Below are 23,258 nucleotides of genomic sequence, written 5' to 3' on the forward strand. Positions count from 1 at the left end.
TTAAGAACATTCTTATTTACAATGATGGCCTACCCCCCGGATGCCCTATGGGAATCCCAATCAGGGCTGGTTGTGATACAGCCTGGATTCGAAGCCAGGGTGTCTGTAGTGATGTCTCTAATACTGATATGCAGTGCCTCAGACTGCTGTGCCACTCGGTAGTTAAAAATACAGTATGTATGCACATGAATTTATGTGCAAAGAGTTGCACTGATAAGAAAGGGTTTATTTTCTTAATATCAAACTGATAGAAAAGTATTCTTGCTTATATAATTATTGGACCATGCAATTGTCACAAGTTTAAATGACTATACAATAGCACCCTAGCTACAGAATACCCAGAGAGACACAAGTTTCATGTCCCCAAATGACTCCTGTATTTCGAAAGAAAAGGGAACATACGGTTAGTGCTATTCGGGATCATTGGGACGTCCCGGGCAGCAAGGAGCCAACTAAAACCCCACACACAGCTGGTATAGAGTCATGTGACAGTAGACAGGATCAGGTCACGTGATCTCATCTGTTGACGATTGTATCTGAATTTGCACAATGAATTCGGCCTTTCACTGTGTCTGGTGCAATGTCATCGCCTCCCTAACTGGCGTTTACTGAGTAAAAATACACATTCACAGCATAACGAACGCAACCTCGGGTGTTAAGTCGAAAGTCAACGGAGAGGACATGTAAAGCCATCGTTTTAAAAAGGAGGAATTGTATACGCTGACTAAGGAGAGCCCATGAAGTTCACATATCGAGCCTTTCTTTTATAAGGTAAGGTTGCCTTGCATTTGGAATGATTAAATAAGGGTTTCATAAAACTGTGTTTAATAGTTGTTCTGAGACTAAAATAAATGAAATATCATAAAGCAATGTTATTTTGGGGGAAATATTTGTTTTGGACCTGCTTCACCAGTATTGGGGATTGTCGTTTGTCCAATCATTTAGGCCAAATAATTCGGTTGGACCAATAACCGTGAAGACCGGAGGGCATCATTTCTATAAAAAATACAGACGTATTATTTGCGTTACATCTATAATGTTTATATCAAGACCAACATCACTTGGATGTTTGTCTTAGTTTAGTCAGCAACTGACGTTCAAATTTCACATGAACGACAAATCGTATATAATTACGGCATCAGCATTGCGTTTGTAAATGCATGAAAGGGAAAGGGGATACCTATTCAGTTGTACAGATGAAGGCATTCAGTTGAAATGTGTCTTCCGCAGGTAATGTCCTTTGTCTATCCCTTATACAATTATTTAAAATTAAACATTAATAGCTTAATTCTAGACTTTAGACAGAGTATTTGTTGATTTTAAATTAATTTGGGCCTAATATTAGGTCGTGAAAGAGATGCATTTTTTAGATTAATGACACGGCTTTTTCTATCGTCTTTAATTAGATCTGCAGCACATAAACTTTAGCATGAAGACACTGCCTCTGAGAGTTTTATTCCCTACCTTCCTCACCCAATTCACTATTATTATTATTCTGGTGTGACCCTCCGAACGTGACACAAGAAGACACACTGACCATTGGCAAGAAGTACAAGGGTTGATAATTGTTTATAACTACCCTTTCACAGAGGAACCCTATTTCATTGAGGCCAGTCACAACAGCAGTCCCTTTGTCTAAACAGAAAGACATAATCAGATTTGTAGCAACTGAGGATAGAGAGGCCTTATATTTCAAAAAGGAAGTTACCTGCCTTGCCTTCACACAACGTGAATGTAGTGGTGATTTAGGTCTTGGTGGTGGTGAATGATATGACAGGCGCATGACGGTTGTCATCTGTTCGCAGCAGACCATTCGTTGTTGCTCTCCAAGGCTGTTGAAACACAGAGTTTCAGGGCCATTGAAGTAGATTGACAGGAAAGGATATGGCTCACATCTGGATTATACCCCTTTTGCACCGCAGAGTGCAGCCAAGCTGAGCCAAGCTGTGCTGCACTGGCCCAGTTCTGCATCAAACATACACTACAAGGGCCTCTGAGTGGCGCAGTGGTCTAAGGCACTGCATCGAAGTGCTAGCTGTGCCACTAGAGATCCTGGTTCAAGTCCAGGCTCTGTCGCAGCCGGACGTGACCGGGAGACCCATGGTGCGGCGCACAATTGGCCCAGCACTGTCCGGGTTAGGACATGTTCTTGTCCCATTGCGCACTAGCGACTCCTGTGGCAGGCCAGACGCAGTGCACACTGACACAGTCGCCAGGTGTACAGTGTTTCCTCCGACACACTGGCTGGGTTGTGTTTCGGAGGACGCACGGCTTTTGACCTTCGCCTCTCCCGAGTCCGTAGCAGACCTGTAACTACCAATTGGATACCAGGAAATTGGGGAGAAAAATGGGTAAAATAACATACATGACCAAAAGTTTGTGGACACCAGCTCGTTGATCATCTCATTCCAAAATAATCGGCATTAATATTGAGTTGGTCCCCCTTTGCTGCTATAATAGCCTCCACTCTTCTGGGAACATTGCTTATGGGACTTGCTTCCATTCAGTCATGAGAATTATTGAGGTCGGGCGCTGATGTTTGGTGATTAGGTCTGGCTCGCAGTCGGCATTTCAATTTCTCCCAAAGGTGCCTAGCCCAAACCATGAATAACAGCCCCAGACTTTACAGTTGGCACTGTGCATTGGGGCAGGTAGCATTGGGGCATCCGCCATCCGCCAAAGCCAGATTCGTCTGTCGGACTGCCAGATGGTGAAGCGTGATTCATCATTCCAGAGAACGCATTTCCAGAGTCCAATGGGGGCGAGCTTTACACCACTCCAGTCAACGCTTGGCATTGCACATGATGATCTTAAGCTTGTGTGCGGCTGCTTGGCCATGGAAACACACTTCATGAAGCTCCCGACGAACAGTTCTTGTGCTGACGTTGCTTCCAGAAGCAGGTCGGAACTCCGTAGTGAGTGTTACAACCGAAGACCGAACGGTCCCATTCTGTGAGCTTGTGTGGCCTACCACTTCGTGGCTGAGCCTTTGTTGCTCCTAGACGTTTCCACTTCACATTAACAGCACTTACAGTTGGAGGCCCGAAATTTGACAAACTGACTTGTTGGAAAGGTGGCATCCTATGTCTGTGCCACGTTGAAAGTCACTGAGCTCTTCAGTAAGGCCATTCTACTGCCATGTTTGTCTATGGAGATTGCATGGCTGTGTGCTTGATTTTATACACCGGTGATAAACGGGTGTGACTAAAATGGCTGAATCTACTAATTTGAAGAGGTGTCTGCACACTTTTGTATGTATTATGTAGATGCCGGAACAGTGCGTTTCGGGTCACGATAGTATGAAAACGGTATAATAGCTAAGGACGGCCAAACACCAGAATCAAATCCAATCAAATGTTATTGTTCACACGCGACAAATACAACAGCTGAAGACTTTACCCTGAAATGCTTACTTACGAGCCCTTTCCCAACAATGCATAGTTAAAAAAGAGAATTAGCAAAAGAAAAATAGTAACACAATAACGAGGCTATATAAACTCAGCAAAAAAGCCCAGGCTCAGAGGCATGAGGACTGCAGATGTGGCCAGGGCAATAAATTGCAATGTCAGTACTGTGAGAAGGAACCCAAACCGGCTGCGCGCGTGCACCGTTGTGCATACATTTATTTTGTCCCCCCCCCAAAAAGGGCTCTTCACTGACGAGTTGCAGTTTTGCCTCAGGTGGAGGGTCCTTCATGGTCTGGGGTGGTGTGTCACAGTGGGGCGGTGTGTCCCAGCATCATCGGACTGAGCTTGTTGTCATTGCAGGTAATCTCAACGCTGTGCGTTACAGGGAAGACATCTTCCTCTCTCATGTGGTACTTTTCCTGCAGGCTCATCCTGACATGACCCTACAGCATGAAAATGCCACCAGCCATACTGTTCACCAGTGTTCTGCCATGGCCAGCAAAGAGCTCGGATCTCAATCCCATTGAGCATGTCTGGGACCTGTTGGATCGGAGGTTGAGGGCTAAGGCCGTTCCCGCCAGAAATGTCTGGGAACTTGCAGGTGCCTTGGTGGAAGAGTGGGCAAATCTGGTGCATTCCATGAGGAGGAGATGCACAGCAGTACTTAATGCAGCTGGTGGGCACACCAGATACTGACTGTTACTTTTGTTGTAGAATCTTATGTTCATACAAATATTTACACATGTTAAGTTTGCTGAAAATAAACGCAGTTGACAGTGAGAGAATGGGGTTATGAGGTAATTGAGGTAATACTGTATTTACATGTGGATAGGGGTAAAAGTGACCAGGCAATCAGGATAGATGATAAGCAGAGTAGCGGCAGCGTGTTTGAAAGTGTTTTTCTACCCAATTATTTGGTATCCAATTGGTAGCTACATTGTCTCATCGCTGCAACTCCTGTACGGACTCTGGAGAGGTGAAGGTCGAGAGCCATGGGTCCCCCTAAACACGACCCAACAATCACACTGCTTCTTGACACAATGCCTGCTTAATCTGGAAGCCAGCCGCACCAATGAAACACCCTGCGACCGTGTCAGCGTTTATGCGCCCGGCCTGCCACAGGAGTCGCTAGAGCGCGATGGGACAAGGACATCCCTGCTGGCCAAACCCTCAAACCAGGATCTCTAGTGGCACAGTTAGCAACTGCGATGCAGTGCCTTAGACCACTGCGCCACTCTGGAGGCCCGTGTGTTTGAGTGTCAGTGTGAGTGTGTGGGTAAAGTCTACTGAGTGTGCATTGAGTCACTGCAAGAGAGTCTGCGCAATTCAGTGTCCATGCAAATAGTCCGGGTAGCCATTTGACTGACTGTTCAGCTTCTTGACTGTTCAGGAGCCTTTTGGTCCCAAACTTGGCGCCTCGGTACTGCTTTCCATACGGTAGCAGAGTGAAGTCTATGACTTGGGTGGCTGGGGTCTTTGACAATTTCCAGGGCCTTCCTCTAACACTGCCTGGTATAGAGGTCCTGGATGACAGGGAGCTTGGCCCCGGTGATGTACTGGGCCATCCGCACTATCCTCTGTAGCGCCTTGCGGTCGGATGCCAATCGGTGATGCAGCCAGTCAGGATGCTCTCAATGATGCAGCTGTAGAACTTTTTATGGATCTGAGAGCCCATGCCATATCTTTTCAGCCTCCTGAGGAGGAAGAGGCTTTGTTGTGCCTTCTTCATGACTGTGTTGCTGTGTGTGGACAATGTTAATTCCTTAGTGATGTGGACACCGAGGAACTTGAAGCTCTCCACCTGCTCCACTACAGCCCTGTCGAAGGGATGAAGACATGTTATTTTAGATGGGTAAGATAGGTGTGTGGGGTTGTTCTTCTTCTTAACACCCATAGTTCATCCCAATTTGCTCAACATTCCAGTGAATTGGTATATTATAACCTTTTCCTGTCTGCCTGTCAAAGGCCTACTCTGTTGAGGCAGTTCAGAAACATTTAAACAAGCATGTCCTGTCAACACTCACTAAACAAACTAGGTACAACTGGTTTGGTGAGCGATTGTCAACAGTATACTTTTTGCTTAGTGTTTTTTTTTCTCGTGTTTCTTCTCCCCCTCTCTTCTCATGTCCTCTATCGAGCTGAATGTGGTCATTCCCCAGTTGTCAGACTCAGTGTTTCTCAGAACCCGGATTTAGGTTTTCTGATTGTGTTTGATACGTACAGTCTATACAAATACCGAGCTGAGTAACATCCAATTTCACTTCTCTTTTTTGCTTGATTTTCTTTGTTTACATTATGAACTGATGGTTATCTGGAGGTGAAAAGCCTCTGTGGATCAACTGTGTTTGGTAGGATTGCTCTGTCAAATTTCCGTCAACACACCAAATACATTGATAAGCCTAGTTCAGAACCAGATAAATGTAGTAACTGAACATTTCTCTTTTTGTCTATCCAGGTCCTGCTGTAGTTCTGGTCTGTATCCAGTCTCCTCTCTAAATGGCGATAGCACGCCAGTTTGGATTACTCTTGTGGAAGAACTACGTTCAGCAGGTGGGTGGTGTAGGGAGAACTACCTTCAGCAGGTGGGTGGTGTAGGGAGAACTACCTTCAGCAGGTGGGTGGTGTAGGGAGAACTACCTTCAGCAGGTGGGTGGTGTAGGGAGAACTACCTTCAGCAGGTGGGTGGTGTAGGGAGAACTACCTTCAGCAGGTGGGTGGTGTAGGGAGAACTACCTTCAGCAGGTGGGTGGTGTAGGGAGAACTACCTTCAGCAGGTGGGTGGTTTAGGGGATATTGAATGTAAATCTTCAGGGGGATGCTACAGTTAACCATCTGAATAAGATGTATAACTTTATTGTGAGTTGTACTTTGCAGAGAGTGAAATGTGTACAGCACTATTTAATAATAATAATACATGGGACTTATAGCGCTTTTCAAGGACCCAACATCACTTTACAATTGTAAGAAAAACAAAAAACAGGAGTGAAGACATCAGACTTAACAAAAACATGAATTTTTATTTTTTTAATTGTACCTTTATTTTACTAGGCAAGTCAGTTAAGAACAAATTTTTATTTTCAATGATGGCCTAGGAACAGTGGGTTAACTGCCTGTTCAGGGGCAGAACGACAGATTTGTACCTTGTCAGCTCAGGGATTCGAACTTGCAAACTTTCGGTTACTAGTCCAACACTCTAACCACTAGGCTAACTGCCGCCCCAAAGAGAGGGGTGGGCTCAAAGAAGGTAGAGTGTAGAGTGTGATGTGTCAGTGTATGGGGAGGGTTGGGATTTGGATACGAACCTGGTTTAGGGTAAGGGGCGGGATAGGGGTTAGTGTATATAAACCTGGTTTAGGCTAAGGGGCGGGATTGGGGTTAGTGTATATAAACCTGGTTTAGGCTAAGGGGCGGGATTGGGGTTAGTGTATATAAACCTGGTTTAGGCTAAGGGGCGGGATTGGGGTTAGTGTATATAAACCTGGTTTAGGCTAAGGGGCGGGATTGGGGTTAGTGTATATAAACCTGGTTTAGGCTAAGGGGCGGGATTGGGGTTAGTGTATATAAACCTGGTTTAGGGTAAACCTGGTTTAGGGGCGGGATTGGGGTTAATGTATATAAACCTGGTTTAGGCTAAGGGGCGGGATTGGGGTTAGTGTATATAAACCTGGTTTAGGCTAAGGGGCGGGATTGGGGTTAGTGTATATAAACCTGGTTTAGGGTAAGGGGCGGGATTGGGGTTAGTATACAAACCTGGTTTAGGGTAAGGGGCGGGATTGGGGTTAGTATACAAACCTGGTTTCGGGATTGGGGGTTTTTAAAGGGGCGGGATTGGGGTTAGTTTTTAAACCTGGTTTCGGGATTGGGGGGTAAACCTGGTTTCGGGGGCGGGATTGGGGTTAGTATACAAACCTGGTTTCGGGTAAGGGGCGGGATTGGGGTTAGTTTTTAAACCTGGTTTCGGGTAAGGGGCGGGATTGGGGTTAGTGTATATAAACCTGGTTTAGGGTAAGGGGCGGGATTGGGGTTAGTTTTTAAACCTGGTTTCGGGTAAGGGATGGGATTGGGGTTGCTGACAAACAGTGTCACAGCCACAGGTTCTGTCACAAGACTGTCTTGACCCATGTTTGGTCTAGCAGCCCCATAGTTCTATCAATCCATGGGGAAATCAATGTTTGCAGATAAATTCGGTCAATTTTGGAAGTGTTTCAATTTAAAACTTTTGAAGTAGCTTCTTTTCATTTAAATGAGAAATGATTGATAATATATGCAAATGTTTTTCTATTCATGAATTGGAATTTCAGTGTAGTTCCTGACTTCAATTCGAATCGACCCCAACTCGGCCTCCAACATTGATTTATCATGTGACAAGTTCATTTAGAGGTTAGCAACGGGACATGAAAGCCTGGTGCGTGTCTTGGCTGTTGTGTTGTTGTTGTACTGAAACGTGTTAAGGTGGAGGTCAAAAAGTAGTCATTTAAAATCTAAATGACCTTGCTGTCTTTTGTTTTCCAAATGATATATTGATATGGTACCTTTGCCATCCCACCACGGTAACCACTAGCTTCCATGGTGTGGATGAATTGACAGATCTACAGTAGGTTTTAAAGACCAGTTCTTTAATTGACTGTTGTGAGTGATTAATATGTGATGGTTTGATATAGCCAACTATCCAAACTCTGTCCTTTCACAAATCCCGGGCCAGTATTTGTAAAGTGTCTCAGAGTAGGAGTGATGATCTAGGATCAGTTGATCCTTTTCGATAGTAATACATAAGATTACATGGACCTGATCCTAGATCAGCACTCCTACTTTGAGACTCTTTATGGATACGGTCTGACTACCCTCATTCTTGATATATTGCCAAGCTTCATGCTGCGTTGAAACAGTAGGTGGTGAAACACACTGGGATATTTATTCACTGATGAAAGATTGAATTGAATGGTAAGTAAATACACTTCTGTAGTTTTTCTTGTGTGTATAAGACGTGCTGGTGTGTTTGAGTTTGTTTCTCAGTAGTTTGGGCTGTTTATTAACGATAGCTCCCCACAATGGCTCTCATATCAAAGACTTCATCAAAACCCTTCACAAATCTGGGAGGGTGGTTGCATAATGAAACACACACACGACAATGTCACATCACAGTTTCTCGTGTTAGTGTGTGTAGCTGCTTCCATTTCCTGCTTTCTGCCTCCCTTTAAGATTGTTGTTTCGTTACCATTAACCCACACTCCTGGAGACTCAATTGAGGCCAGGCAGGAAAAGGGTGTCTATCTTGGCCCCATCACAGAGACACTGCAGAGTGCATGGAAGGTTCATACCAGGTAACCAGGGATTGACCCAGAGAGAACTGCTCTGTAAGGGGTCAACGTGGGTCACAGTCTGTATTCAAAAATGATCTCCAAGTAGGTGGAGTAGTAGGAGTGCTGATGTTAGATCAGGTGAAATTCTGTCTATGTAATAGTATTCCTTTAGATCTAAAAGGCAACATTTATCCTATATTAGCACTCCTACTGTGAGACCATTGTTAATACAGACCCTAAAGTACATAGTTAGCTGACTATTGTTAATACAGACCCTAAAGTACATGGTTAGCTGATGCAAGAAGTTCATTGTAAGGGAACTAGGGGAAAATGGAACTTATACAGTAAAATATTTTCTAAGACTATGAAAAATGAAAGTTTGCTCGCATTCTTTTTGCATCCAAAATGTAAAAAAATTGGTAGGGGTATAGCCATTTGAATTCAATCATAGATGACATTGAAGAATCATTTCTAAAAAGCCTAGAATTCAATGTAGGTTTGATCTTGTTTGTTTTGAGTATTGATCCCTCACTATAAAGAGCATCGCGATGTTTTGGATGTTATTTATTTTCAGAAACGTTTCCATTATTTTGTATTTCTCTTCTAGATAGTATACTGAATGTGTCTCCCACTGTAGGTGTTCTGAGATTACACATGGTCTTCCTTGTATCAGTAGATAGTTGGTTTCCCCTTCATGTTTCGCCAGGGTTGTGTTCTTTAGGGCACACTGAATTAAAACGTTTCAAAATGTTGTGCAATGGAAAACAAAAACTATTCTTACTGGACCAGTCCATGTAGTCCTTCCCTGTTTCAATCTCATTTTCTGTTTACTCCTGAATGAGCACAACCCAGACCTAAACATTAGATGCTAGCTGCACTGTAGCAGGCTGTGTAACTCGTATCTTGTTCAACTGGTAATCAACAGTAATCCCTGTTAAACAGAGTTCATATCAAATTTAATTTGTCACATTCTTTGTAAACAACCGGTGTAGACTGACAGTGAAATGCTTACTTACAACAATGCAGAGAGGAGAATAAATAGAACATTTCCAGAAAAATGATATCACGTGGAATAAATATATAATGAGTAACGATAACTTGGCTATCTTCACGGTGTACTAGTGCCGAGTCGATGTGCAGGGTTACGAGTAGAGGTCGACCGATTATGATTTTTCAACGCCGATACCGATTATTTGAGGACCAACGCAGATTTTTTTTTTTATAGATATATTTGTAATAATGACAATTACAACAATACTGAATGAACACCTATTTGAACTTAATATAATACATCAATAACATCTATTTAGTCTCAAATAAATAATGAAACATGTTCAATTTGGTTTAAATAATGCAAAAACAAAGTGTTGGAGAAGAAAGTAAAAGTGCAATATTTGCCATGTAAAAAAGCTAACGTTTCAGTTCCTTGCTCAGAACATGAGAACATATGAAAGCTGGTGGTTCAATATTCCCAGTTAAGAAGTTTTAGGTTGTAGTTATTATAGGAATTATGACGTGTCGACTATTTCTCTTTATACCATTTGTATTTTATATACCTTTTGACTATTGGATGTTCTTATAGGCACTATAGTATTGCCCGCCTAATCTCGGGAGTTTATAGGCTTGAAGTCATAAACAGCTCTGTGCTTCAAGCGTTGCTAAGAGCTGCTGGCAAACGCAGTAAAGTGCTGTTTGAATGAATGCTTACGAGCCTGCTACTGCCTACCACCGCTCAGTCAGACTGCTCTATCAAATCATAGACTTAATTATAATAAACACATAAATACGAGCCTTAGGTCATTAATATGGTCAAATCCGGAAACTATCATTTCGAAAACAAAACGTTTATTCTTTCAGTGAAATACGGAACCGTTCCGTATGTTATCGAACGGGTGGCAACCCTAAGTCTAAATGTTGCTGTTACATTGCACAACCTTCAATGTTATGTAATAATTATGTAAAATTCTGGCAAACTAAGGTCACATAGTTCGCAACGAGCCAGGCGGCCCAAACTGTAGCATATACCCTGACTCTGCTTGCACTGAACGCAAGAGAAGTGACACAATTTCCCTAGATAATATTGCCTGCTAACATGAATTTCTTTAAGCTAAATATGCAGGTATAAAATAAATATACTTCTGTGTATTGATTATAATAAAGGCATTGATGTTTATGGTTAGGTACATTTGTGCAACGATTGTGCTTTTTTTCGCAAATGCACTTTTGTTAAATCATCACCCATTTGTCGAAGTTGAAGTAGGCGTTGATTCGATGATAAATTAACAGGCACTGCAACGCAGGACAAGCTAGTTAACTACACATGGTTGATGATATTATAGGTTAACTACTGATTATGTGAACATTGATTGTTTTTTTATAAGATAAGTTTAATGCTAGCTAGCAACTTACCTTGGCTCCTTGCAGCCACAAGGTCCTTTTGACGCTGCACTCGCGTAACAGGTGGTCAGCCTGCTATGCAGTTTCCTCATGGAGTGCAATGTAATGGGCCATAATCGGCGTCCAAAAAGGCTGATTACTGGTTTGTTAATCTTCCCTAATTAATCGGCCATGGCAATCGGTCGACCTCTAGTTCGGAAAGTATTCAGACCGCTTGACTTTTTCCACATTTTGTTACGTTACAATTTTATTATAAAATTGACTGAATTGTCCCCCCTCCCCATCAATCTACACCCAATACCCCATAATAACAAAGCAAAAATAGTTTTTTAGGAAAAACGGACTATCACATTTACAGAATTATTCAGACCCTTTACTCAGTACTTTGTTGAAGCATGGTCAGGGTCTTCTTGGGTATGACACTACAAGTTTGGCACACCTATATTTGGGGAGTTTTTCACATTCTTCTCTGCAGAACCTCTCAAGCTCTGTCAGGTTGGATGGGGAGCGTCACTGTACAGCTATTTTCAGGTCTTTCCAGAGATGTTCAAGTCTGGGTTCTGGCTAGGCCACTCAAGGACATTCAGAGACTTGTCCCAAAGCCACTCCTCCGTTGTCTTGGCTGTGTGCTTTGGGTCGTTAACCTGTTGGAAGGTGAACCTTCACCCCAGTCTGAGGTCCTGATCACTCCGGAGCAGGTTTTAATCAAGGATCTCTCTGTACTTTTCTTCTTTCATCTTTCCCTCCATCCTGACTTGTCTCCCAGTCCATGCCGCTGAAAAACTTCCCCACAGCATGATGCTGCCTCGGCCATGCTTCACCCTAGGGATGGTGCCAGGTTTCCTCCAGACATGATGCTTGGCATTCAGGCCAAAGAGTTCAGTCTTGGTTTCATTGGACCAGGGAATCTTGTTTCGCATCTTTAGGTGCCATTTGTAAATTTTTTGTGGCTTCCGTCTGTCCACTCTACCATAAAGGCCTGATTTGGTGGAGTGCTGCAGAGATGGTTGTCCTCCTGGAAGGTTATCCAATATCAACAGAGGAACTCTGGCGCTCTGTCAGTGACCATCGGGTTCTTGGTCACCCCCAAGGCCCTTCTCCCCCAATTGCTCAGTTTGTATAGACAGATGTGTGTACTGTAATTGAGGTAGATGCTGTATGTATGTATGTATATATAGGTAGGGATAAAGTGACTAGGCAACAGGATAGATAATAAACAGTAGCAGCAACCTATGTGATGAGTTGGTGCAATGGGGTCAATGCAGATAGTCCAGGTAGCAATTGGTTAACTATTTAGCAGTCTTATGGCTTGGGGGTAGAAGCTGTTCAGGATCCTGTTGGTTCCAGACTTGGTGCATCGGTACCACTTGCCGTGCGGTAGCAGAGCGAACAGTCTATCACTTGGGTGGCTGGAGTCTTTGACACTGCTTGATATAGAGGTCCTGGATGGCAGAGAGCTCGGCCCCAATGATGTACTGGACCGTACGCGCTGCCCTCTGTAGCACTTTGAGGTCGGATGCCAAGCAGTTGCCATACCAAGCGGTGATGCAGCCAGTCAAGATGCTTTCTATGGTGCAGCTGTATAAATGTTTGAGGGTCTGAGGGCCCATACCAAATCTTTTCAGCCTCATGAGGGGGAAGAGGCGTTGTCGTGCCTTCTTCACGACTGTGTTGGTGTGTGTGGACCCTGATAATGTTTTAGTGATGTGGACACCAAGGAACTTGAAGTTCTCGACCCGCCCTGTCTGTGGATGGTGTGGACAGGCCCTTTGTTTCCTTTTAGTCCAGGATCAGCTCCTTTTTCTTGCTGACATTGAGGGAGAGGTTGTTGTCCTGGCACCACACTGCCAGGTCGCTTACCTCCTCCCTGCAGGCTGTCTCCTCGTCGGTGATCAGGCCAACCACAGTTGTGTTGTCAGAAAACTTAATGATGGTGTTGGAGTCATGGGTGAAGAGGGAGTACAGGAGGGGAAAAAAAGCAAATACCACTGAGGGGCAACCGTGTTGAGGGTTAGTGTGGCAGATGTGTTATTGCCTACCCTCACCACCTTGGGATGGCCTGTCAGGAAGATCAGCATCCAGTTGAAGAGGGAGGTGTGCAGTCCCAATGTCCTGAGCTTAGTGTTGAGCTTGCAGGGCACTGTTTTGTTAAGCGCTGAGCTGTAGTCAAGGTTGAAAATGTCAGTGAAGACACTTGCCAGCTCGTCAGCGCATGCTCTGAGCACGCAACCTGGTAATCCGTCTGAATGTTAACCTGTTTAAAGGTCTTACTCACATTGGCTACAGAGAGCGTGATCATACAGATCTGGAGCAGCTGTTGCTCTCATGCATGGTTCAGTGTTGCTGGCCTCGAAGCGAGAATAGGAATGTAGCTCGTCTGGTAGGCTCACGTTAATCTTTGTAATCCATGATAGTTTGCAAGCCCTGCCACATCCGAGGAGCGTCAGAGCCGGCATAGTAGGATTAAATTTTAGTCCTGTTGTCTCAGTACCATCGCCAAGGGTACTCGGTGGCCCCATGAAACTGTCTCTCGGATACTGTTGTTCTCTATGGTACACACTCAGTCTTTATGGCAATGTCTCGAGAAATATCTATTTAGGTTCAGCCCTGACCTGTGAGAATGAGATGAGAGCATCTCCACTGTGATAACTGAACACTGTCCAAGCTGCTGCTTTCTCCAGTCATTGTACAAGGGGTGGCCTTCACATATCCAATGAGCAGAGGAACTTGTGAAATGCACCATATCTCTCCTATGAGCATTCAAATAATTGTTGTCTCGACTCATCTGGTCAAATGGCAGCTTGGACATTTCATCTAACATTCAAATCACCAATTTTCTTCTGAAACTATGGAAATGTACCTTACAGTACTGCTAATGGATAGTTTTTGTTTCAGTCTGAGCCAACTCCGGTGTGTCACAGAGAGAATTACTATTCGATAGTAATCACTTTGATTTACTATCTACTGAGTCCAGGCTTTTGATGATTTAGGTGACGAATGTTCTGTCATGCACAGCTCACTGATCTTTCTCCTTCTCTCCTCTTTCTAAAACCTTTGCCGATGTTCCTCTACCACTTTGTTTCTTTTCTCTGCCAATACATCCTTTCTCTCCCCCATACAGAAGCGTCAGATCCTGGTGACTCTAGTGGAGATCGCCCTGCCCCTGCTCTTCTCGGGCATCCTCATCGTGCTGCGCGAGAACGTGCCTTTCAAGGACTACCCCAACGCCACGCTCTACCAGAGCTTCTCTGTGGATGGCCTGCCGTACCCACTGGACAACTACCATCGCTACCAGTTGGCCTACGTGCCGGGCAATGCCAGTGTGGTGCGGTGGGTGGCGGAGGACGTGCAGCGCAGCCTGGCACCCGTCATCAGTTCAGGTGAGTAAAGGAGAGAGTGTGAGGGCTGTGCTGCCCTACCAAGCAAAAATTATGTAATGATGATGATGATAATAATGATGATGGTTTAGATGGGAACGGATGATGATGTTGAGTATGACTAAAACATCTGAAAAAAAGATGTTCCTCTGCTGGAGAAAACATACAGTCTTTATCATGAAAACAAGCTCTGTTCTGCCAGTGTAAGTACGTCCTACATTGAGAGACCATCTCATAGACAGAAGATGGGGTTGGTCTGTCAAGTCTTTGTAGCCTGTGTCTGTCTGTGTTCTGTTGTGAGGTGACTGGGACCATATCTCTGTGCTGGTCACTGTGTCCTGCATGGAGTGGTAGCTTATAATGGATACAAAAATGGATGGAAAACCTAATGCAAATGTACAGTTTAGCTTGGGTTGCCCAGGTGTAGTCAGTGTGTCATTGTCTCAAACAGAGAACATTATTTACTTTGATGAGTTCAAGTTAATTTGGGGTTACAGCGTGTTTGTGTGACAGTTTGTTACTGCATCCTGTTCTGTGAATGATGATCTCTCCGCTGCCCTTAGCAGTTCAGAGGACAATTCTATTATTTAAGTCCAGATTTGTGAGATTCTATAAGCATGGACCTGTAAAGATCATTGGCTGTAGTGTTAAAGAAAGCCCTGAGCATTTGAAACCCAGTCACATACAATACTGTTACTGTAATGACCCCACTTTCTCTGGAAAGCAAAGCCCACATTGCCATTCATCGAATTGAATCAGTGCCACTGTAGGTAAATTATCTCTTCCTGTGGCTTGCATTTTGCCAATGACACTCTATGCTAGGCATTAGGGGTGGATGTTGCTGTTTCTGTAACCAGTGGCACAGCTTTGATACTGTAAAGGCAAATCTCTATTCAATAGGAATCTACTATGTTATAGTTAAACCTGTTTCACTTTGTGTTGTTGTACTGTTGTAGGCTGATCTATTCAATATGAATCTACAAATGTTGTTATAGTAGGCCCAGTAGCCTGTTATAGTAGGCCCAGTAGCCTGTTATAGTAGGCCCAGTAGCCTGTTATAGTAGGCCCAGTAGCCTGTTATAGTAGGCCCAGTAGCCTGTTATAGTAGGCCCAGTAGCCTGTTATAGTAGGCCCAGTAGCCTGTTATAGTAGGCCCAGTAGCCTGTAATAGTAGGCCCAGTAGCCTGTAATAGTAGGCCCAGTAGCCTGTTATAGTAGGCCCAGTAGCCTGTTATAGTAGGCCCAGTAGCCTGTAATAGTAGGCCCAGTAGCCTGTAATAGTAGGCCCAGTAGCCTGTAATAGTAGGCCCAGTAGCCTGTAATAGTAGGCCCAGTAGCCTATGCCACTGCTTTGATGTTATTGCAGATATACAGGTAGCTGCCAAATTAAAAAAAATTGAAAGCAGGTGCTTCCATACAGGTGTCATTCCTGAGTTAATTAAGCAATGAATATCCCATCATGCCTAGGGGCATGTATAAAAATGCTGGGCAGGGAATTTATTTTGGCTACCATAGCTATGCCATCCATTTTGTCACCAAATCCCCTTATACCACCCACTGCGACCTGTATGCTCTAGTCGGCTGGCCCTCGCTACATATTCGTTGCCAGAAACACTGGCTCCAGTTCATCTAAATCAAATCAAATCAAATTTTATTTGTCACATACACATGGTTAGCAGATGTTAATGCGAGTGTAGCGAAATGCTTGTGCTTCTAGTTCCGACAATGCAGTAATAACCAACGAGTAATCTAGCTAACAATTCCAAAACTACTACCCTATAGACACAAGTGTAAGGGGATAAGAATATGTACATAAAGATATATGTGTGAGTGATGGTACAGAGCGGCATAGGCAAGATACAGTAGATGGTATTGAGTGCAGTATATACATATGAGATGAGTATGTAAACAAAGTGGCATAGTTAAAGTGGCTAGTGATACATGTATTACGTAAGGATGCAGTAGATGATATAGAGTACAGTATATACATATAAATATGAGATGAATAATGTAGGGTATGTAAACGTTATATTAGGTTGCATTGTTTAAAGTGGCTAGTGATATATTTTACATAATTTCCCATCAATTCCCATTATTAAAGTGGCTGGAGTTGAGTCAGTGTGTTGGCAGCAGCCACTCAATGTTAGTGGTGGCTGTTTAACAGTCTGATGGCCTTGAGATAGAAGCTGTTTTTCAGTCTCTCGGTCCCAGCTTTGATGCACCTGTACTGACCTCGCCTTCTGGATGATAGCGGGGTGAACAGGCAGTAGCTTGGGTGGTTGTTGTCCTTGATGATCTTTATGGCCTTCCTGTGACATCGGGTGGTGTAGGTGTCCTGGAGGGCAGGTAGTTTGCCCCCGGTGATGCGTTGTGCAGACCTCACTACCCTCTGGAGAGCCTTACGGTTGTGGGCGGCGCAGTTGCCGTACCAGGCGGTGATACAGCCCGACAGGATGCTCTCGATTGTGCATCTGTAGAAGTTTGTGAGTGCTTTTGGTGACAAGCCGAATTTCTTCAGCCTCCTGAGAGGTCACCCTCACACGATGCTGTCTGTGTGGGTGGACGAATTCAGTTTGTCTGTGATGTGTACGCCGAGGAACTTAAAACTTACTACCCTCTCCACTACTGTTCCATCAATGTGGATAGGGGGGTGTTCCCTCTGCTGTTTCCTGAAGTCCACAATCATCTCCTTAGTTTTGTTGACGTTGAGTGTGAGGTTATTTTCCTGACACCACACTCCGAGGGCCCTCACCTCCTCCCTGTAGGCCGTCTCGTCGTTGTTGGTAATCAAGCCTACCACTGTTGTGTCTTCCGCAAACTTGATGATTGAGTTGGAGGCGTGCGTGGCCACGCAGTCGTGGGTGAACAGGGAGTACAGGAGAGGGCTCAGAACGCACCCTTGTGGGGCCCCAGTGTTGAGGATCAGCGGGATGGAAATGTTGTTGCCTACCTTCACCACCTGGGGGCGGTCCGTCAGGAAGTCCAGTACCCAGTTGCACAGGGCGGGGTCGAGACCCAGGGTCTCGAGCTTGATGACGAGCTTGGAGGGCACTATGGTGTTAAATGCCGAGCTCTATGCTAGGTAAAGCTCCGCCTTATCTCAGCTGACTGGTCACGATAACATCAACCACCCGTAGCACGCGCTCCAGCAGGTATATCTCACTGGTCATCCCCAAAGCCCACACCTCCTTTGGCCACCTTTCCTTCCAGTTCTCTGCTGCCAATGACTGGAATGAATTGCAAAAAAATCGCTGAAGCTGGAGACCTATATTTCCCTCACTAACTTTAAACATCAGCTATCTGAGCAGCTAACCGATCGCTGCAGCTGTACATAGCCCATCTGTAAATAGCCCACCCAATCTACCTAACTAGTTGAGAGTTGAGAGTAAGTTCTCATTTGCAACTGCGACCTGAAGCATAGCAATTCGACACATACAACAACACAGTTACACATGGAATAAACAAAACACACAGTCAATAATACAGTAGAAAAAAGAAAACAAAGTCTATATACAATGAGTGCAAATGAGGTAAGATAAGGGAGTTGAGGCAATAAATAGGCCAAGGTTGCAAAGTAATTACAATATGGCAATTAAACACTGGAATGGTAGATGTGCAGAAGATGAATGTGCAAGTAGAGATACTGGGGTGCAAAGGAGCAAGATAAATAAATAAATACAGTATGGGGATGAGGTAGATGGGCTATTTACAGATGGGCTATCTATGTACAGGTGCAGTGATCGTGAGCTGCTCTGACAGCTGGTGCTTAAAGCTAGTGAGGTAGATATGAGTCTCCAGCTTCAGAGATTGTTGCAGTTCGTTCCAGTCATTGGCAGCAGAGAACTGGGAAGAAAGGCGACCAAAGGGGGAATTGGCTTTGGGGGTGACCAGTGAGATATACCTACTGGAGTGCGTGCTACGAGTGGGTGCTGCTATGGTGACCAGTGAGCTGAGATAAGGCGGGGCTTTACCTATCAGGGACTTGAACCTGTAGCCAGTGGGTTTGGCGACGAGTATGAAGCGAGGGCCAACCAACGAGAGCGTTCAGGTCGCAGTGGTGGGTAGTATATGGGGCTTTGGTGATAAAACGGATAGTACTGTGATAGACTGCATCCAATTTGTTGAGTAGAGTGTTTGAGGCTATTTTATAGATGATATCGCTGAAGTCGAGGATCAGTAGGATGGTCACTTCTACGAGGGTATGTTTGGCAGCATGAGTGAAGGATGCTTTGTTGCGATATAGGAAGCCTATTCTAGATTTAATTTTGGATTGGAGATGCTTAATGTGAGTCTGGAAGGAGAGTTTACAGTCTAACCAGACACCTAGGTATTTGTAGTTGTCCAAGTATTCTACGTCAGAGCCGCCCAGAGTAGTGATGCTGGACGGGCGGGCAGGTGCAGGCAGTGATCGATTGAATAGCATGCATTTAGTTTTACTTGCATTATAGAGCAGTTGGAGGCCACGGAAGGAGAGCTGTATGGCATTGAAGCTCGTCTGGAGGTTAGTTAACACAGTGTCCAAAGAAGGGCCAGAAGCATACAGAAGGATGTCGTCTGCGTAGAGGTGGATCAGAGAATCACCAGCAGCAAGAGTGACATCATTGATGTATACAGAGAAGAGAGTTAGCCTGAGAATTTAACCCTGTGGCACCCCCATAGAGACTGCCAGAGGTCCAGACAACAGGCCCTTCGATTTGACACACTGAACTCTATCAGAGAAGTAGTTGGTGAACCAGGCGAGGCAATCATTTGAAAAACCAAGGCTGTGGTTTCTGCCAATAAGAATGTGGTGATTGACAGAGTCGAAAGCCTTGGCCAGGTCGATGAATACGGCTGCACAGTAATATCTCTTGTCGATGGCGGTCATGATATCGTTTAGAACCTTGAGCGTGGCTGAGGTGCACCCATAACCATCTCTGAATCCAGATTGCATAGCGGAGAAGGTACGGTAGGATTCGAAATGGTCGGTAATCTGTTTGTTAACTTGTCTTTCGAAGACCTTAGACAGGGTAGGATAGATATAGGTCGGTAGCAGTTTGGGTCTAGAGTGTGACCCACTTTGAAGAGGGGGATGACCGCAGCAGCTTTCCAATCTTTGGGAATCCCAGACGATACGAAAGAGGTTGAACAGGCTAGTAATAAGGGTTGCAACAATTTTGGCAGATAATTTTAGAAAGAGAGGGTCCAGATTGTCTAGCCCGGCTGATTTGTAGGGGTCCAGATTTTGCAGCTCTTTCAGAACATCAGCTGGATTTGGGTGAAGGAGAAATGGTGGGGGATATCAACCCAATTGAACACTTCTGGGATATTCTGGAGCGGTGCTTGAGAGAGCGTTTTCCATTAACAAAACATCAAATGATGGAATTTCTCGATGAAGAACAGTGTCTCATCCCTCCAATAAAGTTCTAGACACTTGTAGAATGTATGCCAAGGTGCATTGAAGCTGTTCTGGCTCATGGTGGCCCAACACCCTATTATGTTGGTGTTTCCTTTATTTTGGCAGTTACATGTCTTCTCATTTATGCTGTATAACTGAATGTTTTTGTGGTAGTATATCTTGTACCATTATGCTATATAACTGGATGTTGTTGTAGTATATCATGTACCATTATGCTATATAACTGGATGTTGTTGTGGTAGTATAGCATGTACCATTATGCAGTATAACTGGATGTTGTTGTGGTAGTAAAGCACGTACCACGATGCAGTATACCTGGATGTTGTTGTGGTAGTATAGCATGTACTACTGCCCTGGTGTTATTGTAGGCTCGCCTACCAGCTTCGGCTGTCCTGGGAATACTGGTTCCTCCAGAAATGGCGCCTGACTCCTCAGGCAAAATGTAAGGGCCAGTCTCTTCACTATCTGATTCAGATGGGGAGATGGAGAGGAGCTCACCCCTGTAGCCTGTCAGTCTGGTTTGGCTGGACGCACACACACACACACAGACACACACACACACACAATAACCCATCTGAGATCAACGCTCTGAATAATTTAGATTGTGAGTGGAGGGGGAAGGGAGCGGTCACTATGGAGGTTTAGAATGTCATGCATGTAGAATAACTCTCAACAGGGTATGACACGTTAAAATGTATGCACATCTTGTAATACATTATACAAATACACTTTCAGCGATTTATACTGAGTTCATAGAAGGATATCAATCAATTGAAATAAATAAATTAGGCCCTAATCTATGCATTTCACATCACTTAGCAGGGGCACAGCTGTGGGTGTGCCCACCCACTGGGGAGTTTTTCCCCAAAAAAGGGCCCCTCTCAGACGATCCCGCCAGGTGAAGAAGAGGATGTGGAAGTCCTGGGCTGGTGTGGTTACATGTGGTCTGCACTTGTGAGGCCGGTTGCCAAATTCTCTAAAATGACATTGGAGGTGGCATATGGTAGAGAAATTAACATCAAATTATCTGGGAACAGCTCTGCTGGACATTCCTGAAGTCAGCATGCCAATTGCATGCTCCCTCAACTTGAGACATCTGTGGCATTGTGTTGTGTGACAACTTTAGTGGCCTTTTTGTTGTCCCCAACACAAGGTGCACCTGTGTATTGATCATGCTGTTTAATCAGCTTCTTGATAAGCTGCTGCTGTCAGGTGGATGGATTTTCTTGGCAAAGGAGAAATGCTCACATGTAAACAAATTTGAGAAATAAGCTTTTTGTGCGTATGAAACATTTCTGTGATTTAAAAAAAAAAATGCAGCTCATTAAACATGGGACCAACACTTTACATGTTGCATTTAGATTTTTGTTCAGTATAGAATCAATATGAAAAAGGGACAGGAAAAAATAAATAAACTCAGCAAAGAAAGAAACATCCCCTTTTCAGGATTTTGTCTTTCAAAGATATTTCGTAAAAATCCAAATAACTTCACAGATCTTTATTGTAAAGGGTTTAAACACTGTTTCCCATGCTTGTTCAATGAACCATAAACAATTAATGAACATGCACCTGTGGAACGGTCGTTAAGACACTAACAGCTTACAGACAGTAGGCAATTAAGGTCACAGTTATGAAAACCTAGGACACTAAGGAGGCCTTTCTACTGACTCTGGAAAAACACCACAAGAAAGATGCCCAGGGTCTCTGCTCATCTGCGTGAACGTGCCTTAGGCATGCCACCAGCTATACTGCTCATTCTGTGCGTGATTTCCTGTTCTGCCATGGCCAAAGAGCCTGGACCTCAATCATATTTAGCACGTCTGGGACCTGTTGGATCGGAGGGTAAGGGCTAGGGCCACCCCCACCCCCCCAAAATGTTTGGGTCCTTGCAGGTGCCTTGGTGGAAGAGTGGTGTAACATCTCACAGCAAGAACTGGCAAATCTGGTGCAGTCAATGAGGAGGAGCTGGTGGCAGCAGATACTGACTGCTACTTTGGATTTTTAACTGTTTTAGAGTGAGAGGGCCTATGTGTGTGTGGGCCTGAATACCAGTGCTCAAGATAAGATTAACAGAGTATGTTGAAATCTATGGGAGCGGTAGACAAATCTATAAATGAATGGAAAACATATTTTGAGCTCAAGATAAGATATTGATTGTTTTCTGTAACTGGAACACGGGGTGAAAGTGAGGCTTATTTCACAACTTCACTGTGTCTATATCATGCCACTGTTATATGAGCCTGTTGTGTTTTCAGCTGGCTTTCAACCCAGGGTAGTACAGACAGAGGATCTGTCTGTCTTTGCCTGTGTGACTGTTCTGTTCCTTCCACTTGTTTCTCTTCTTACTGTATGTCTCTATGTCAACTGGTAGAATTCACAAGGTTAAAATGACTTTCCCAAATCTAATTGCCTGTAGTTCAGGCCCAGAAGCAAGGATATTCTTGGTACCATTTGAAGTTTGGAAATGTGAAAGGAATGTAAGAGAATATAACACAATAGAACTGGTAAAACCATTCTTTTGTATTTTTTTGTACCATATTTGAAATGCAAGAGAAAGGCCATAATGTATTTTTCCAGCCCAGGTGCAATTTAGATTTTGACCACTAGATGGCAGCAGTGTATGTGCAGCGTTTTAGACTGATCCAATGAAACATTGGATTTCTGTATTTAAAAAAAATCAAGACTGCCCAAATGTGCCTTATTTGTTTATTAGTAACTTTTCATGTTCAAACGTGTGCACTCTCCTTATTCTTTCACTGTAATAGCTACTGTAAATTGGACAGTGCAGTTAGATTAACAAGAATTTAAGCTTTCTGCCAATATCCCATATGTCCTGGGAAATGTTCTTGTTACTTACAACCTCATGCTAATCGCATTAGCCTATGTTTGCTCAGCCGTCCCGTGGAAGGGACACCAATCCCAAAGAAGTTCAAGGGAGAGTCTGTGTGAAAAATTGATAGACATGACATGGGATTTTGTCACTTCAACTAATGTTCTCTCTCTCTGTCTCTCTCTCTGTTTGCCCCAACAGTACATGGGTTTGAGACAGAGGAGCAGTTTGAGGACTTTGTGAGGAAGGACCCTCAGTCTCGGAAGGTTCTGGCTGCTGTGGTGTTTGAGCACTCCTTCACTCACGATGATGAGCCACTGCCCCAACAGGTTGGTTTAATAGTGTATTCATATAGTTTGTATTGCACTTAGGGATGACCCCAATTAGTCGCCTGGTCGATTGTTTGGTCGATAGGCTGATGATCGTCCGATGTTTTCATTTTTTGTCGAGCAGAAGCAAATATATATGGCTTTGGACAGTATTCAGACCCCTTGACTTTATCCACATTTTGTTACGTTACAGCCTTATTCTAAAGTGCATTTAAAAAAA

The 23,258-nt window shown here is 44.1% G+C and overlaps 1 protein-coding gene across 1 annotated transcript in view; it reads left to right on the forward strand.

Annotated features, from left to right (window-relative positions):
- Nucleotides 1-517: 517 nt before the first annotated feature.
- The window catches only part of abca3b (ATP-binding cassette, sub-family A (ABC1), member 3b), an 89,151-nt gene continuing 66,410 nt past the window's right edge, over nucleotides 518-23,258 (forward strand). The window contains exons 1-4 of the mRNA XM_065010960.1: nucleotides 518-771; nucleotides 5,863-5,957; nucleotides 14,226-14,484; nucleotides 22,911-23,038. Coding sequence (XP_064867032.1) covers nucleotides 5,904-5,957; nucleotides 14,226-14,484; nucleotides 22,911-23,038 — 441 coding nt within the window. The 5' untranslated portion in view covers nucleotides 518-771; nucleotides 5,863-5,903. The remainder of the gene's footprint in view (nucleotides 772-5,862; nucleotides 5,958-14,225; nucleotides 14,485-22,910; nucleotides 23,039-23,258) is intronic.

This window comes from Oncorhynchus nerka, linkage group LG26 (assembly GCF_034236695.1).
Source record: "Oncorhynchus nerka isolate Pitt River linkage group LG26, Oner_Uvic_2.0, whole genome shotgun sequence".
NCBI lineage: Eukaryota > Metazoa > Chordata > Actinopteri > Salmoniformes > Salmonidae > Oncorhynchus > Oncorhynchus nerka.